This window comes from Drosophila elegans, unplaced genomic scaffold, assembly GCF_018152505.1.
Source record: "Drosophila elegans isolate 14027-0461.03 unplaced genomic scaffold, ASM1815250v1 contig_149, whole genome shotgun sequence".
NCBI classification, from domain to species: Eukaryota; Metazoa; Arthropoda; class Insecta; order Diptera; family Drosophilidae; genus Drosophila; species Drosophila elegans.
This window is the reverse complement of record NW_024545513.1, coordinates 15,973,303-15,993,006: the sequence shown is the minus strand read 5'-3', so window position 1 is coordinate 15,993,006 and position 19,704 is coordinate 15,973,303. Positions and strand designations below refer to the sequence as shown.

The 19,704-nt window shown below is 38.1% G+C and overlaps 2 protein-coding genes across 2 annotated transcripts; one reads left to right on the top strand and one right to left on the bottom strand.

Annotated features, from left to right (window-relative positions):
• Positions 1–82: 82 nt before the first annotated feature.
• Positions 83–1,928, top strand: LOC108137742 (SREBP regulating gene protein). Its single transcript, XM_017259642.2, has 2 exons — positions 83–473; positions 691–1,928. The coding sequence occupies exons 1-2, from the start codon at positions 372–374 to the stop codon at positions 1,240–1,242; spliced, it is 654 nt and encodes a 217-aa protein (XP_017115131.1). The 5' UTR covers positions 83–371; the 3' UTR covers positions 1,243–1,928.
• On the bottom strand, positions 1,771–3,118 carry LOC108137741 (probable isoaspartyl peptidase/L-asparaginase CG7860). The gene has a single exon (XM_017259641.2). It carries the CDS (start codon positions 3,039–3,041, stop codon positions 2,046–2,048), a length of 996 nt encoding a protein of 331 aa, XP_017115130.1. The 5' UTR covers positions 3,042–3,118; the 3' UTR covers positions 1,771–2,045.
• Between the last annotated feature and the right edge of the window lie 16,586 nt (positions 3,119–19,704).

The following is a 19,704-nucleotide window of genomic DNA, read 5'->3' as shown; positions in this document are numbered from 1 at the left end:
AAAAATATTTGTATGATTTATTTAAATATGAAGGTGTTAATTGTCATCGACATCGAAACAAATAAGTTATCGATAACAACGCGAGTGTCACCTCTATGACCTGCAGCAAAACAAAAAGTGCAATTTATTTTAGGAATCTGGAGATCGCTGTGACCGACAAGGGAATTCGGTGATTTGGAGAAGCAACCACCCAAGGAGCAACTGCATCCAATGCACCAGTCGCATTTGACCCGTGGAATCGCTGGTTGCGAGCAGCAAGTGTCCCGTTCCCGATTAAGATTCCGGTCCAGCTTTCGATCCAACGCCATGTCCGCTTCTCGGACGGATTCCAGCCGCCGGTGGCTGTGATGGAGCGCTAGCTTGTGGCCAGCATGTGGCCAGCCGCCCTGTCCCGCCTGCTGAGACGTCGCATTGTGTACATTGTGCTGTTGGTGCTGCTGCTCGTCTACGGATTTGGACACCTCTTCGATCGGGTGAGTGCTGGTGCTCCAGTTGCCACGATTAGCGTATTCTGTACACCAGGAACAGGCGCTGTCTGACCCTTTGTTTGTACAACCAGCTTCACCTAGCCAAATGCCATAAAAGTCCCATAAATCGTATCACTCCCAAGTGAATCATAAGGAAATGAAGACATTTTCCCCCTCTATTATGCAATAGAATGTATTATTACTTTATCCTCGACCACCGCAGGACTCCTTTGCCGGTCTGCACTATGACGAGCACGTGGTGCAGCGCACCCGCCCGCTGCTGTGGACGCAGCAGCTCCTGGCGCCCGAGGAGCAGCTCAATCGGACGCGCTCCGATCCGGAGGTGCGCTGCCGCAACTCCGTACAGGGTCGCCGACTGCTGGCCGACGAGCGTGGATTCGTGTGCCGACGGGAGGAGGTGCTGACCAGCGGCTGTTGCAATCCGGAACTGCCCGGCATTGGCTACTACAGCTGCCGCACCTGCAACACCAGCACCCATTGCTGTGCCGTGTACGAGTACTGCGTCTCCTGCTGCCTGCATCCCGGCCAGCAGCCGCTGCTGGAGCGCGTCCTGCGGGCGCCCAACACGCCCAAGTACATCTTCGCCAGCGTGACGGACCACTTCGAGCTGTGCCTGGTCAAGTGCCGGACGAACTCGCACTCCGTGGAGCATGAGAACAAGTATCGCGATGCGGCGGCCAAGCATTGCTACGGTCTCACCGAGGCGCACGAGTCCCAGCGGGATGTGGCGCCCCAGGGAGCCAGTCGCAGCTAACCACTGGTCACTGTTGCTGCTCCTCCTCCTCCTCATCCTCCTCCTACTCCTCCTCCTGCCCTTCCGCTCAATGCAGTACGATTTGTTCTGTGCGGAATTTTCGTGGCCGGAATGATTGAGCCTTACCTCGAACTAGAAATTAGGCAAATTATTAGTAACCATTTAAGCTGGTTAGTTGGCAATATTGTACGTAAGTCAGGGATCACTTTGGGCTTGTAAGAAATATCTGTTCTGCATTATACAAAAATTGAAATTAGTTTAATTGTCATAGAAGCAGCCATTTTTTTTTTGTATTAACCTACGACAAATTAAATTAAATCGAATTTAGTTTTTAATTTCAAAGGCAATTTGAATGGTTTTGATTTATTTCATTATCTAGCAACATTGTAAATATATAATCGTTTGCTATAAGCAGTAGAAGTGCAATTTGTGTCTAGTATTTTGGACTCATTGATATATTAAGTAGTGCTCAATTATGTAAATAAATGGGCTTCATTATTTTTTTTTTATTAAATTCAACTAATTATGTCAACCAATATATGTCTCTCTTTATTATAACTCAACTTGCTTATAAAACTAGTCTCTGGTTTTTTAGATGTACATTGTACATACAACATACGTAAACTAGTTGGTTAAGTGCCCAAAATGTTGTAAATAAATAAAAAGTATAAACTTTATTCAATTTAGGCAAAGGCATCATGAAATGTATGTATATGCGGCTTAATTTTGTAAGTTATTATCTAGTTTTGTGAGACATCTTGTGTAATTGGTAATAGATTTAGGTGTATACTTTGTTGTAGACCCTAAGTGGCAACTGTGAACGGCTCCTGGAGCACCACCTGGCCCTCGATGCCGTAGAAGATGGTGCCATCCTGGACGTATCCCCAGGCCATGCGGTGTGAGGTGAAACTGATGCCCAGATCGCCGGTGTGGCCGACGACGATGGCGCCGCCAGTGCCGCCCAGCCGCTTGGTCATCTCTTGGCACTCCTTGTCGGCGGCCTCCTGGGCGGACAGTCCGCGATGCTCCATGGCGGCCAGGATGCGCTGTGCCAGATTGTATCGCATGATGGTCTCGCCGTGTCCCGTGGTCGACACTCCGCCACGAAGGTTATCCGCATAGGTGCCGCTGCCCAGCAGCGGTGTGTCCCCAATCCGTCCCGGCCACTTGCCTGTGATGCCGCCGGTGGAGGTGCCCACCACAATCTGGCCAGTTGCATCCATGGCCACGGCGCCCACGGTCTCACCACTGGGATCCGTCTTTGGCGTCAGTTTATCCTCGGCCAATTCGGTGCGCGCAAAGAATGGATCCTTGCCCTGGGCCACCTGCTCCTGGAATTCCTTCAACGTGTAGCGGGCGCCCTCGGTGATGAGGGCACCCGGTGGCAGTCTCTCGCTTCCGGTGGCCAGGGCCAGCTCCTGGGCCGCCTCGCCGCCCAGAAAGGTGTGCCGCTGCTTCTCCAACAGGCGACGGGCCACCGTGATCGGATGCATCACATCCCGCAGCAGGGTGATGCAGCCGGCACGCAGCTGTCTGCCCTCCATCAGGCTGGCCTCCATCTCCACCTGGCCACTGGTGTTCAGGCACGAACCATAGCCGGCATTGAAGTTCTCGTCCAGTTCCATGCTCCGAACGGCCGCCTCCACGGCATCCATGGCACTGCCGGCGGTGCCATTTTCTGGACTCAACAGACACCAGGCGGAGCGAAGGGCCTGCTTGATGCCCACGAACTTGCCCGCTATTCTCGATTCGGATATATCACCAGCTCCGCCGTGAATTAACAGAACTGGGCGTGGCATTACGGAGATATGTATGTATGTATGTATGTATAATAACCGATCTGGTCGACAGCACGAGCAGCTGAGGTCTGGAGCTCCGATTGCTGTGTACTGGTTTTATACCGCATGGCTCCTTTGTTGACGGCGATAATACCCTGCAGGAATAGTCAATCAGCTGATGCGCACATCTGAATAGGATGGCATTTATTGAGGTACGTGTTCATGGTTAATTTTAATTACTTTTATTTTTGTATTCTAAGACCAATATAAGGGATTTATTTGGAAAAAAAACATATGTATTATTTCAAATAATTAATCAGTTAAAATATTTTAAAACTCTTTTTGGTTTGTTTAAAACCAGAATTAAATGGCATTTTATGAGAATTTAATTATGGATTACGTATATATGGATTGCTTTATTTTTTTTTAATTTTAAGAGCTCGTTTAAGTAATATATAATTTATTATATGACTTACATTTTAATTTATTTGTTTTAATTTGTTTGTTTAAAACTTAAGAAAAATGGAATTTTTGAAAAAAACAAATTGAATTAATCATGTATTTTTACACTTTTAATAATTTGATAAAATAATTTCAACTATTCATAGTTATTAGGCAAATTTTTTTTTTTTTTAGTTTTTTCCTCAAAGTTATTTTCTTAAATGTGAATATAAAGATCTTTTTTTTTTTTATTTCTAACCCTGTATCTGTTTAATGTGGCTTTTGTGGTTCTTGTACTCTTATCTAAAAAGTGCAATAAAATAAAAAAATATAACATTGTTTATAGACGAGCTAAACTCAAAATGCATACGCTTATAATTACAATTTAAAATATTACAGAGTAATTAATTTTTTTTCTATCAATAAAATGTAAAATTTAGCTAAGTGCTTGTTCTTAAGATATACCAAACTAAAATTATTTTTATAAGGGTATTGGCCCGTCGTGGTTGCATTTTTATGTAGCTACAATGCCTTCTGGTAGTGTAAAAAAAAAACAATAAATTGCATGCACTGTGATAAGGCGAATAATCAGCTTGTTCGTGTGGTAGTTGTTTTGTACTTAAATATTGTGATGGGCATGTGAACCCGAAGATATCGGTGTAGATGTGAAATAGGGATATGATCGTTGGTCCAAGTGTTTATTTAGCTGAATTCTGCTCTCTCAGTTCTCAGATTCGAAAACAGGCTTAACTTGTTGACGAAATTGAAGTGCATGGTCTGCATCTGCAAATAGTATTAAGAGATGCACGTTATACAGATACTCTCTGAAAATCCTTTGCTACAAATTAATACATTTTGAAGACAATACAAAATTATTTCAAAAAATATTACAATACAAATTGTTTTAAATGATATCCAACTTTATATCGGAATCATAGTTTCAAAAACAAAAAAATATATATATACATATACATATATAAATAGTTTATAGAATATTTGTTTACAAAATCGAACGCCGTTTGTAAAAACACAAACCTTCTGTTCATAAAATCGTTCTTAAAATGTGTAATGATGTTCTAAACCCTTGGTAGTTGTTAAGGTTTCGGGTTGATTTTTGTTTTTTATTCAATTCCAATATGGTTTTTCTGGGTGTATGTATGTTCTTTAAACTCAATCATACGAAAACCATGTTTTCTCCAATAAATGAACAGTTCGAGAGTTGCATACACGTGTTAATGTATTCATGGAATATGTTTCGGAATAAATACATTCCTATTTATTTACCTTCCAAAATCAATCAAACACGAAAGGCTTGTTTTGTGGCTAATAGTCGTCATGTCATATTCATAGCCCTTCGTCATCTATTCCCATTTGCACGGAAAAGTTCAATGGTCCTTGCCCGTACGCGTCACTTCACCAGCGAACCACACTCGAGCACGCACATAAAATGCACCACTTTGCACGACCCCATCAGCCCATCACCGCACCACCCACCTACCACCCACCACCCACCGCCAACCAATGATGATGGAGCAATTAAAGCGAAACGTTTAATCAAAACACTCGACGGTTGGCAATTGCGGCTTGATTGGGTGGCGGCGCCATCTACATTCCGACACTGGTGCTAGTAGTGGCGTCACCTGGTGGCGGTGCCATAAGCAATGAAAAATTTACTTCTTTCCTCAAAACGAGAAAACTTTTAAGCCGATAGTTTATTCTTCTTTATGTTTCCTTGACTTACTAAATATTTCTCATAAAATATATATTTGATAAATTTAATGTATAGGAATTTTGTTCCTTTCTATTTACAATGGATTCGGCAGGAAAAAAGAAACATAATTTTTTTTTTTAATTTAAAAAATGCTACGCCTTTTGCAAATTTCCTTAACTTTTCACTAAGATTATTGCCTTAGGAATTTTAAAATAGATCGCTTTAAATTCACAGAGCCCTTAAAATTCAGAAATGTTTGTTTTAGTTGTGTTAGAACATTTCTTGAATTGCTCTTTTTCGTTAAATTTAAAGTTGAGAAAATAAAGAAAAATGGCATAAATAAAGCGAAGAAATAGAAAACGAAGGATGACAAAAATGACTAGAAAAGGTGCGTTGTACCCGATACTGAATTGAAAGCCCCTTCGGAAAAATGGGGTACATAAACCCCCCAGAATAGACAAGAGTTCAGTTTTCAATGTTACGACAATTAGATTTCCATAACCGCTAAAATACCCGAATATCCCACTCTTTGCCAACGATTCGGGATCCTGGAATTTCTAATCAAGACTGACCCTTTAATAAAATGTAGGAAATGGCAAACAAATACTTGTTTCGAAATCAAGATGAGATGGTTTTTTTTTTGGCTAACATTAAGAACAACTTCTGTGACTTTTGAAAAATATTTGTTTCCAAAAATTAATGATTAACAAAAATAATAACGTTAAAAAAAACACAACTCTAAAGAAGATTTACGGATGATTTGTGTCATTATCCGAATCTTAAGTAAACTTAAGTTTTATGAATTAATTAAAGATTTCATGGATACCCGATTGGGTATATTGGTAAACTGGTTTATTTGGCTGGGAAATCCACGCTCCATCAAATCCGAATATTCGGCACACACACTCGAGTGTATAATAACATTTTATGGCATCGAACTGCGGAGCAGAGCGTTGCTTGAACTCTGGCCCCTCACTTTGTTATTATTCTTCCAGTCTCCGGGGCATGATGGAGCAATTTTGCCAGTCTACTCCTGCCATTTTTTGGCATCTCCTCGCTGTTTGGGGATCAAACGTAAATTTCACTTTGTGCAAAGGAGGTCTCGACAAAAGGGCAAGAACAAAACAGAACAGGAGCCAGAATAGATGCGAAAACAATTGGGAGGTGGTCTTGGTGGAGAATTTATAAATCAAAATGTCAGAAATTGTTAACGGTTGCAGCGACGTGGGGCTGTCATTCGTCGGCATCGTCCTCACATGACCCCCGTCATCGTAATCATAGTCATTATCATCGCCATTATTGGCCCCAGTGAACTCTTCACCTCGGATGCGCTGCAATTAAGTGGGGGTTGAAACGGGGAGCCAGGATCCGGGGTAATAGTTCATGTACCTTCTGGTCCTATCAATCTAATTGGGTGTGAAATGCTCATAACGTAAAGGATGGATGTGGATGTGGTTGTGGATTTGGATTTGGATGTGGATGCACGATGCACAGGTGCGCGGGATTATATTATATATAGTAGAGTGGCACTTGGAGTCCAACCAGAAACTGATTAATCTCAAATGTCGGACAAAAAATGCAATCCCGCTCTCACAATTCAATAAAATGCAAGCGGATATAAAAACCAATAAAATCATGAAATGACAATCCACTCAAATTAATTAAATTTAACGAGGAATTTATTGTTGACTGCAAAATATGCGACCAAAGACAAGTGTCATGCAAAATCAAATTTAAATATTTAAATTACATGTTATAACCAAATGAATGAATGCATAATTCTCTCCTTTGTAAATCAACTATAATAAATACTTAATTGCTTAAAACCAAATGTTTAACAATGTCACTAATGTGTATTAATTAAGTCAGAATATTTCAAAAAGTTAATTTATTCTTTATTGCTATTTATTGATAACACTTAAAACTATTCAATTGAAAATAAAATAAATTGCAATAATTTATGCAATTTATTTAACAACCTCATAAACATATAAGTATATTATATGATTATTTTTAATTTGTTATATAAAATTGGTTTCTAGTTATTTATATGGTAGCTTATTTGTAGTTACAACTGCTTTTGTTATAAATAATTTAAGGGCAATCGAATATTCTTATACGCGACTCCACTTAAAATCGTATTAGAAATTCAATATTCGTTACCTAGCCTTTGATGGAGTGACGCAGTAAATCTGTTTCCTGGAATTGTATCAGCTGAAAAGTATACTACGATAATGATTGAAATACAATAATTGAAGGTCAAAGAGCAATGGTTAATATAATTTTAATATGAAAGGGTATACAAAATTTCTGGACACGTAGATGCATTTACTTTAGTTACTCTGCCTGATTGCGCATCCACCATCCAAAAGTTGTCCAGCGTTTAACAGACTGATTCCGACCAGGGATCAGGGTCGCACCACCTGAGATCCAACCGTCGATTTGTGTGGGTATGGGCCTCGGAACCCGGCTGACAATGAACACTGAAACACCGACACAATGATGACAAAGACGCCAGAGAGCCGCTATTGTTGCGGCTTACGGATGCCATTCATTGGGGTCCATTTCCACACTTCCCCCTTTTTTCCGGCTCAGTTTACCCATCAGTGGGAAACCGGATAATTTGCTGTCTCTCCAACCGGTGGCAAGTGAATGGAAAAAGGTGTCTCTCTCAGCTTGAAACACGCCTCGCCCATTTACCTTCGGGACATCAACTCATTTTCCAATTAAGCCCTTCTTTGACTTGGACAGGCACAGAGAACAATTAACAGAAATCAAACAAACAATCAAATCAATTATAAAAGTGGGTAAAAGTATGCAGCAATGTATGTTGGGGCCAAAAGTACGATGATTTCGTTGTAAAGTGTCACATTGTATTTTTTACAGCATACTTTTGCACACCTTTTTATGTGATTTTAAAGTCCAAGTGATTTCTGTGGTATTCCCGATGCTTTAAAATTCACTAAATATTCCTTGTTGTTAGTTTTTTTATAAAAAAAAAATGTAATGAGATGACCCTAATTATCTATAGTATATATATTTTGAAAATTGTGTTTTTTTTTAATATATTTATTTATTTATATTTAATATATTTTTTGAAAGAAAGTATTATATTTTTAAATTTCAAACAATTTTAGTTTATTGAAGAGACAATAATTTAGTTTCAATTGTATTGATTAATTGGAGAAGAATTATTACTTTTCCCTTTACATTTTTTAAAGTTACAAGAAAATAAATGAGATAATATTATTTTTTGCTGGCTATAATTTTTTCCCAGTGTGGCTTTAAGTAATTTCCCAATTAAACTCTTTATTGCTTGGCTTACTTTCGGCATGTTTGTGGACTCGTTGAAGGCGATCAGATTTTGGTTCTGGTTGGCTTTGGTTTCTAATGGATTGGTAGGGGGATTGGAAGATGGGGCTGGCTGGGCTAAGACCCCGTATCGGTTACACCCAGACACTTGTCGAGGTCATTGTCCGCCGTCCTTTAAACACCCTGGCTCGCAAATTAAATTGTCAGCTTCATTATGGCTTTTTATTTCTGTTTGTTTTTTCTACTTAAAGTTTTTCTCCTTGCGAACAAGTCCAACGAAAACTTGACTTTGATTTTCGTTGGCGTTTTTTGTCTTTCGCTCTGTTTTCGTTCCGGCCACTTGAAAATTAATTTAGAATAAACCGCAGGCAATAGCCAACATCTAACCACAGTGTCTATCCACAGTGTTTATCCTGTGCCAGATAATTGAATTTATCGACATCTCATCCTTGTTTGTTTGAGCCAAATTGCGTGTTATAACTTAATTTCCTTGCCAATGGCAAGCAACTTCTGCCCTTCTCACAACTGCTGCAATTTGAATACATATATTTCAATATATACATAGTTTCTGTTTAACCAACTTTTATCGATTGATGTTAATTGTTCTTATCCGACGGTTTATTTTTGGCCAAGGCGGTGCAAGTTGTAGCAAAAAAAAAAACAAATAAATGAATGCATGCTTATTTTTTTAATTAATAATATAACAAATACTTTTTAACTGCAAATATAAAATAAAATTTATGTTTAAAAATTTGTAACAAAACTAACTAAACAAATATGATTACCTTTATTCAACTAAAATACTAACTAGAATTTATTTGTACCACCCAGTACAATTTCATATTTTATTAAGTATTATTTTTAATGTAAATTTATAATTACCAGTCCTGTTCCGTTATTTGTCGTAAATACACTGTTAAGGTTCACTCTAATAAGCAATATTAAACCATTGTCCTTCCCATGGGAAACTTTTGGGTTCGACAACAGATGGAATCTGCGTCCAGTGTCTGCCTTGCCAGAATTATATATATATATATATATATATAGTTATATATACATAGTTAACTCGCTTCCTGGATTTCATCCTCTTACCCTCAGCGTTTCGCCAATTTCACTAACTAATTCAATTTTAATGTACTTAAGGACTGCTCTTGGCCTGGACTTTTGGCAAATTGAGTATGAGACATGGCCGCAAATCGCTGGACACCCTTCACACCAGTTTCTCCATTCAATCTTGGATATTTGGGTGCGGATAGTATGGCTTTAGGCCTTTATTCTTTCTTCGACATTTTATGCGAAAGGAGTCATACAATTTAAACATGTCTTTAATATTATGCAACAGGTTAGTTCTTGTATCAATTAAATATTGATTTGTTTTAGACACAACGTATTAAGTCAAATTGAGGTTCAAATTAGTATATATTTGTGAAACAAATCAACACAGAAAATATAAACTTTAAAATAGAAAATTCAAATTACTTGCAATCATATGTTTTTGACGCTTACCAAATAAATTTTGGCTTTCATTGAAAATCTGTGGTTCTTAAACTGAACATAAAAATATAATGTAAAGGTTGTGCTAAACTTTTGGTTTAATATGAACATATGAACATTTTGTTCGGTGTACTTGTCTAATGCAAGCCACACAAAGTTGTTTTCACTCAAAAATTCTGTGTTGGCTCCGTATTCCCCTGCGGATTGCTCAGTAAATTGCAGGGGGTAACAAATAACTTTTGCCATTGCGATTAATTTACGTGTTACTTTGCCCGGCGGTTGTCCTTTCTTTTTTCTGTTTTTTCTTTTATTTTGCCCTGCTACTGCAGTTCGCCCTGTTTTCGCGTCTGTTTTGGACTTCATTATAGCAATGAAGAAATATGAAGCAGCAAATGACAAGCAACAGGGGCGTCGAAAGGGGGGGCTGGACTGGGAGTTTTGGGGTAGAGGTTGGTGATCTGGGGGTCAAGTGGGCTACAACGAACTCTCTCTGCGGCTGTTTACATGGTTTTCGCAGCAGGCGAAGGGGGAAGCAAAAGGATGGAGCTCAAGTGGCAGGGGGTAATATAGTATTTTGCGACGCAGAATGACTTGACTCCGGGCACTGCATGCTTACGTGTCCAGTTGCTGTGTCCATCGTCCCTAATGAGATTCATGCAACAAAATATCCAGGAAATAAGGCCAAGACTTCTTTTTTATAGCCCCTTGATTTTAGATCTACAATTTACTGTTCGACAATAATTATCTACAATTTTCCAATAAACATATTGTTTTTATTTACTTTTAACCAGTTTTACCATTTTGATAAATTTTTATTTTATTTTTAAAGGCATCGAGAGTAATAAATGTTTCATGACATTATTTTGTTCATTGCCTTCTGATGGCGTTTCCTTTTAATTGGTACTTTGTTCCTTTTGTGTTTGAAGTATCCACCGCATAAACGCTACATTTTTGTCAAACTTTCGGACAAAACTCGTTACGTTACGTTTGGCACCCTACCTACGCAAAAAAAAAAATTCTGTGAACAGGACCAACATTGGACAAAGGGCATCAAACACTTGGCTTTTTATGTGTTATGTTGCCTTGGTGGAAGTTTGATTGCCCACGTCCTCGGGTCACTCCTCCTTTGTCCTGGTACTCAATTGTCCTGTCTCTTTTGGCTCCGACTCACTCACTCTCGTACACCGGACAAAACAAATGTATTCCTTATTTTGTACATTTAAAATATTAAAGCAATTTATAATTTATTAAAATAACCTTATTCAATTTTGATATTAGAATTGTCGAATTAAAATCTTTATTTTAATTATTTTAAATTATTTTAAAATAAATTTAAAATATATGCTTTGTAGACCAAGTTGATTCTATTTTTCTCTGTGTATATATTTATTAGAACCACTTCTAAAATTTGTTGCGGCTTTCTGTGTCTGTGCGAGTGAATGTTTGCTTTTGTTTTGTTTGCTTGTGTATGCACACATGTCAGCCCCTCCCACCGCCATCGCCTCCGCCTCCGCCTTTGCCCACTTTCGTGCACATTTCACTTGATTGTCAGTTTCAGTTTTGGGCTTTTGAGTCGAGAGTTTGTGTTTCATTATCGCGGCTGTCCGCTTTACACTCCCCTTCCCCATTATTTTGTTTCAGTTCACATGAGAGTACCCATAAAGGGTAACACATTTAATTGGGCAGTATTGGCACTAACAAATAATGACAAATCGGGTTCCTGTAAATAATAATGATCTATAAATAATAAAAAAATTTATATCTTAATATGAAATCTTTATCAAGGCATGTAAAAACAAAAAATAGAGCACGTTCTTGAAATCTCTTATGAAAGTGTCCAAAAGTATGCAATAAAAAACATGCAATATATTTTAAATCATTCATTTCGTTATTTTTTTGTTTTTAATAAAAAATGTATATATGCTACCACATAAACAGTTTGTATTTATGAATTCATTCTTTTTTCCATTGCAGACATTTAGAACAATTTAAAAATAAAACACGGTTTGGTTTGATTCGAATCCGAATTTGCATCGATTTTCATAAAGTGTCTTATGTTCGTACGGTCAAATGCATTCATCATCTGTCTGAGTGATGCGGATTAAGCATTCGACTTTTTCTGTTGTTCCCTTCTCCATTTTCCACCCCCTTGGAATATAGTCCGCCGATCCAGCAGCACCCCCTGCAGTTTTGCTGCTGTTGTTGCAATAACAAACATTCGACGCTCGTGTCTGGTTGCCCCTCGGCGCTGACCTTGAACTTGCAGCATGCGGCAACCCCCCCTCAAATCTCCACCCCTTCCCCCACCAAAGGGAAAAAGTTTCGCTTTCTCCTTTCCCGATTGTAGCACTCTTTAATCTGCCCACCTCTCGATTTGATTCGCTTTGTTTTGTTTCGTTTCGTTTCGGTTTCGGGCTAGTGTTTGTGTTGTTTTTTATGTGCGTGCACTGCGTTCCGATTGGATTTCAGAATTAATTTGTTCAGCAGCCCCATTTTAATCCCCACACCCCACTCTTTGCCACTTTTTACCACGAAAAGCATGCGAAAAATTTACTGAAAATCTCTGTTTGGGTTTCGTGAGGCCTGTTACAACGTCAATTTAAGTGGGAATTGCTTTATTCATCCATCATTCATTTTACTTTAATTGGAGAAACTAATCTACCCTTAAGCACCGAATAAAGTCTTAAAAAAATATTAACTTTAAATAACCAAATGTAGAGTGGCAAAGAAATTGGGTTTATTTCCTTTAAATGTTTCCTTTCCGTAATAGTAATAGTAAAAGAGCACGAAAAACTTTAATTTTTAAACCCACTTAGCCCATAAGTCATTTAGTGTACGGAAAACAGTTTGTGAAGAAGAATTAATATAAAATATTGTTTTGTTTTATAAAAGCTAAAAAATAATACTGAAACGAAAACTATCAATTGTTTAGTTTTGTTTAAAACCTGAATTTAGACTATCATGATAGTAATCTCTTTAAATCTCCACTTGGATATTCGAAAAATATGCTATATATAGCAAAGCTTGGATAGTCTTCTGTCTGGCCGTACTATATTTTAATGTCTCTAATATTTGCCTTGTGCATTGAGACCATTTATTCCTTTTTTCAGGCATATTTTCCAGTCTTTTTTGTTCAACTTTCAAATATGCCCTGATCATCTTTCTACATTTACGAACAATCAAATGCTCAATCGCTCAACCAAACGGCAATTGGAAAAACTGAGTTGCACGTGAAACAAAAGACTGAAATGGGCAAATTGCGAGGGACAATACGGAGAACTGTCCATAATAAATGTTGAGCCAACGTTTGTGGCCACGCACGCATTACGGTGCTTTCAATGGCCTTCAGCCACCACCCCCCCACAAAAATTCTGTGTTTTCACCTGTCCAGATACGTGCCCGGACCTATTCAACGGCATTGTCATTGAGGGACCTCAAATTGCGACGGACTGCGACTTGGAATCCTGTGGCTATTCACATTTTGCCCCTTCCGTTTCGGCCTTTTTCAGTTTATACAGTCGCACTGTAAAAAACAAAACTATTTTATATAATTTTTACTCCAAAAGAGGACGCAAAATAAATAATGAATTGAAAAAAAAAAAAATAAAAATCGTATTTTAGAGGGGTTTATTATATTCAGTTTGTAAAGACACTTATGAAGATGTATAAATATATATATATCTATGTGCCTAAAAAAAATATATATCCCAACCACTTATTTTCTTCAAGTGGTGCTATGTATTTCTGTGGTCCGCTTGTAGGTTAATTTTTCATGCTAATGAAGGGGGCATGTTAATTGTTTTTGTTGCATTCACTGCCCGGCAGGTGGCTAAACAAACTAAAATAAAGGACCCCATGCCAAGGAACAGGATACCCGAGGATAATTGCTAGGCCATCAGGTGGGGTCCCATTTGCAGGACTGTTTGGGTCAAATTTTTTGGGTTGCGCCAAACAAATCATTGGCATTAATTTCGAAGCAGGAAATTAAGAAGCGTTTTGCGTTTAGCCTTTGGACTACGCACTCAAACACACACACACACGCAGGGGACCAGGGTTCAAAGGGCAGCGGTAGGGGGCAGGGGAGTTCATGGCTGAACAGCCTTGACCCCAATGCCTTCGCCTTTGCCTTTGCCTTTGTCCTTGGCTTTTGGCCATTCGAATCCAGAACTTTAAGTGATTTCGGCTGCGGCCTTCACAAAGGGAAAACAATAAAATTATTGCTAGCTTATTCTGAAATTATATGTAATATAGACAGTGGCGTCGACACGTTTCCCTTTAATAGTTACCATTAATATTTGAGTTAAGCTTTAATCGTTAAAGAACAAGTAAAATTTAATGAAATGTTATTATAGCGCCAAGCAACGCTAGTGAAAAATCACCGGGCGCCTCTGCATTTGTATATATGTTTGTACAATACATATATTCAATAAGTGCTTATCTGTATGTATCTCTATCTGTTTTCATATGCAGCTGCAATAAAACTTTCATGGTAAGGACGATTCAATTCAAGGAAAATTTGTTGAACTTTTATGTAAAATACGAATATTGTCGAGTGGAATGCAAAAACTTTATGTATGGCTGGGAAAATCAAAATAAAATATAATTTTTATGGTGAATAGCCCAAAGATTGGGATTTCAAAAGTTAAAATAGAAAAATTCCAACAGACACTGAAATATCTGTGGGATATTTTAAGCCGAAATAATAATACATTTTTGTTTGTGAAATAATTTTATAAACCGGTTGCTTCTAAATTCTAAAGTATATTTTATTTTGAAGACAACCAATATTCAATAACCATTTCAAATTGCTGAGTACATAAAACAATATCAATATCTGATGATAATATATGTTTATGTTCGCATAAAAAAGTCAGTCTTGTGGGAAATGTTTCGACAATCTGTTGAATATTCCCTTTAATGTCTCTGTCTATTGATTTAATGTTGCCCAGAGAGTCGGGCATCGAAATGCGGTCACATTTCTCCATTACGCAGAGAAATACAAGAGAAACTGAACGATATATCGCATATTTGCATACTGGGTGGGCTGCATGTGTGTGCGTATGAAAATGGAATTTAACTCATTTTGATCAGAAGGATAGCAGACACGCCCATTGCGCCACGCCCCCATGATTTCGTTGTGCCAGCGAGCTGTGAGAAAAGGGGCGTACGCAAAAGGGGGGCGTGGCCCATAATTACTGCGAAAGCGAAGGGCAAGAGGGCGGAGGACTGTGGAGGTGTTGGTGAATTTTCAAAATTTATAGCATACTTTTCGGCGCAATACGTATACGCAACGTGGCCAGAAAATTGAAGATGTGTGCGCTCGTGTGTGTGCAAGTGTAAGTGGCAAGAAAGTTGAATTTTTATTGAGCAAATTCACGAGTCTCTTAAATATTTGAACACGAGCCAGCGCGAGAAATTGTCAAAGGGAAAAAAAAACTGAAGGAGGCATCCTGCATCAGCGTCGCTTTATGACATTACCCAATGCCGTCGTAAAAATCCAACATGCACTGCCAAGCACCTTGAGGCTCCAGTCTTCCGCATCGTCCGCGCCCAAAACCCCCCATCAAGCCAGTCTGGATACCCCTCTTCCTAATGCCGGATATCATTCGTCGATTTTTGGAACTGCATTAAAGCAAAGTTATGGGCCAGCACATAAATGGGGGCCAGTAAAGGATGTAACGGGCATTGAATCGCCGGAAAGGAGAAAATTCCTGGCAATCTGCATTGGTATAATGATACAAATTTCTTTTAAACATGTATCGTGAAAGGCTTTGATTTAAATTGATTCATCGAACTGCTAGTAGCAGTTACATACTGGAACCAGTGAAAGACTTAAAACATTTCTTGGAATGTTTAAAGAATTTATTCAAAAATATTATATTACCATTTAACATCGTCGTTAAAATTTCAAACTCTTTTTTTTTTTATTTCTCAACAGAAAAGGTTCCAAACTTTTTAAATCCAAATTGAGCAAAATATGTTTTTGACAGTTTTTTATATATCTTTAACTTTTAAATGCACTAAAACTTCAAAGTTAAGAGGTAAAATTTGTATTTTTATTTTGCTAATATTTGTAAGCTCCAAATTTGACTGACAAAATATGAAAAACCTTGAAAGAACTTTTAAGTTCGTAGTATAAATTATATCACTCCAAAAAGGAAATGGCAGACAGAGTGAAAATACACAAACAAATTTATGATGATTGTCCAGAATGATAAACATTTAACTTTTTTTCAACTGAGAATTCATCATTATGCCTTGCTGATTGGAAACCAATGAAATATCATGCACTTTAAAGCTAAAACGATTTAAACTCGAATCCAGCTGCTGTAGATGCACCTGACTTTTATGGTGCTCAGACAGTTAGATGCTCGTAGTTTGTGCAGATAGTCGCTGCTGTGGACACTGCCACCTGAAGTGGAGTGGAATGTAGTGGAGTGGAGTGGAGTGGTGCAAGTACGTCGTAAATAAATAAGCTGCATGATGCCAATTGATGGGGAGTGGTGCTGAGTGGCTCGCTGGCTCAATGGCTCGATGGCGCAATGGTTCGGTGGTGAGTGGGCCAAGGACATTCGCTCCAGCTCCGTAATTAGAATACATTTTGTTTACCAGAAGCTCCAGCTGCGACTGCCCAAGTCAGTGCCACAAAGTATCCACGTCAGATGTTCAGGAAGGGGGCGTGGCAAAGGGCCACTTTAATTACTCATAGAGCAGCCAGGACCCAGAAGTACTCAACAGGTGGGTCACCTTACAAGTCGCAATTTTTTTCAATTTTCAAGAACAAGAGGGTTACAATTTAAAATGTTCATTCATAGCCTTAACTAAATTTAAAATTGATTCGCAGGAATATATAGAAAAAAGATTTAGTAATAAACAACTTTGTTAATACTCCATCATTAACAATTGAATCAAGCAATCAATGCAAAAATATAAATCTAAGTATTTTACATTGTTTCAATTTAACGATTTTAAGTTTGTCCTACACCCAAATTGGGTGGGTTTTTTTTCAAAAAGTGAAGAAATCTACTAATGATTATCTTGAAAATCAAGGGGAAGCTTTTGTAGTACGAAAAGTACCTGTAATGCAGATGCAGCAAACAGAAAATTAGCATCGTGTTTCGCTTTTCTAAAAGAACCCTATTCTTTGAAACGCTACACACGCAGACAAATCTAGATAGTTATACAAAAAATGCCACGATAAAATTTAATGTCATGAAGAAACTTTCACAAGGTAATAAAACGAAAATATTTTATAATTTTATACTTACAAAATATTAGAACAAAACAACGTTAACGTGTTTGAAAAATTTAATAAATGATGTAAAATAATTTGCACAAGCCCATAAGTAATACAGAGTTTCTGTTTAAATTAACTAAATTAAAAGTTAATCATGAAATTTGTACTTTAGAAGAATGAGCTTACTTTATTTTAGCTTTTCTCAGTGAGGGAATGCGCCACAAATCGCCGGAAATCGAATGCCGTGGTACAAGGCCATAGAGACCTTCGACTGCTGCTCCCCTTTCGGCCATTTCAGGGGTTCGATTTTCCGCAATTACCCCTTTTCTGGGCCCGTTAACAAGCTGCAATTAGTCAACGCCCGCGCTGCACTCGTTTGAAATGCAAGATGCAACAGGTGTCCCTTCCACTGGATTTTCCGACTCACCCCGGCTTTTCCCCAGCTTCAGATTCAGGTGGTGCCTGGGCCTGAAAGTGAAAATGGATGCCCAAACCGGTTGACGGCAAGTAGAGAGTTGTTCCCGGGATGGCTGAGATTGCGGAGAAGTAATTAAGTCCACTGCATTTGTCATTTGTCATTTGTCAGAGGGGCACCACAAGGACATGGTTAAAATGTCCTGGGTGTCCTTTTTTCCGCTCGCACTTCAACTGTCGCCTGCCTTTGTTTTCTGTTTTCTGAAATATTTATGCCAGCAAGAAATATTTGTACAGGGCCGTACACACAGACAGGCGGAATTTGTCTTCTCAGACTTTATTTTCCTCTGAAAGGTATTTTAATTTTGCCATCCTTTGTTTCTAAATGTGGTATGTATTTTGCTATCATTTTCAGCTTGTGGTGAAAATGGTTATAACTTTGTTTTTAGGTTGGCATGAAAGTCCCACGCAGGTAAGTAAATGTATATTTTGTTTAATATTGATTTTTATATAACACCATTTTCTAAATATTTCTTTTTTTTTTGGGTAAAAAATAAAAATGCCGAGAACATTATTAGATTTGTTATAAAGTTGTTACTGAACAATTAATAATCATACATAGTAAGTATAGTCCATCCCTTTTCCCGTGGAATGTAGTATAAATTTATGTAAATACGATTAAATAAAGTGAAATGTCTATTTTGCTGAGCTATTTGGAGAGTATGAAATTAAAATAAATGTAAATAAATTACGATACGGCTATTACTTTTTGTAATGTATATTCGTTCATATGTATGTATATTAAATGAGAGCCAAAGTCTAGTCTTTCAATGCCCTTCGAATTGACCTGATTTTGCCCGTTTTTCATGCAGATGCTACTGCTACCGCACAGAGTCTTTTAATTTACTGCGCAATGAGTTTGCCCAGTGTCAGGAAAAATGGTTAACAAAAAGTGGGAAGAACGGGCGCGACATTGGCATGGCATGCCAAGAAGCGATAGAAACCGAGGGCCAGGGATAACTGCAATTGTTGACTTCGTCTAATTGACAGGATGGCAAAGTTTCTAGGAATTATGGCCAACAATATCGGCGTGAAAGGGGCAACTGGGGTAAGTCCTCAATTCGACAGCCTCGGAGATTTATAAGACACAGAGAATGACAGAAAGGGTTTTTTATTCGCATCGAGGCAAACTCTGATGAACGGAAATCGGGAAACTGTGCTCCTTTTTTAAAGTTGATCTAAATTTTTTGTATAAACAATGGAATAAATGCGAAATTAAAATATGTAAGCTAAATTATAATATGTAATTAAAATATATTTATAACAAAACCTTAAATCACGCATTCGCTCTGCTACCCTTTTGCAGTAACGTTATTTGCACCCATTGGGTTCCTCGTATAATACTGGATTCTTGATCCCGAAAACTGCTGAACAGGCGGCTAATTGGCCGCTGATTAACATTCTCTACTCTTTTGGAGTCCCAAATTGGATCATAACCATAATCCCAATCAGTGTCGTGGGTCACATCCTGTCGTCAGTTGATTCGGGTTGGATAGCTAATAAGTTTGGGATTTTTGTTTCACGTCTTTCGTGTGGTTTGAAGTCAACAGTCAGGCGGAAATCGAGTTATGTATATTTTGAAAATAATTAAATCCGCTTTTCAACATCACGTTTTCACATCTCTTGCATTCGAACTAATACCAGTTTCATTTTTTACCCAAATACAATTTTTGGAAAAAGTTTAAAAATTTTTCGAATTTTTTATTTTTTTTTTAACTTTTTTTTTTGTTGTAACTTTACTTGCCCTGAGCCGGCGGATGCAACATTTCTGTTCGAGGGCACTGCAGCGATTCAACCTTCAAACTAGGTTCGAATCGCCACATCGAACCGAACTTGCCTTCGAACCTGTTGTGTTTTGTTCGCAACGCTGCACAGTGAGTCGTTTTACAAGTTGATAATTGCTATCAAATTTTAGCATCAATTACTTTTTTTCTGTTCGATTAAGTCTATTATAAGTTTTAAGATTCTCAAACTCCTTTCGCAACGTTTAAATTTTATTCGTTATTTTATGAACA

Coding starts and splice junctions, on each gene's coding strand:
- LOC108137742 (XM_017259642.2), top strand. CDS start 372: ATGTGGCCAGCCGCCCTGTCCCGCCTGCTGAGACGTCGCATTGTGTAC. Junction 474..690: donor TTGGACACCTCTTCGATCGG/GTGAGTGCTGGT, acceptor CGACCACCGCAG/GACTCCTTTGCCGGTCTGCA.
- LOC108137741 (XM_017259641.2), bottom strand. CDS start 3,041: ATGCCACGCCCAGTTCTGTTAATTCACGGCGGAGCTGGTGATATATCC.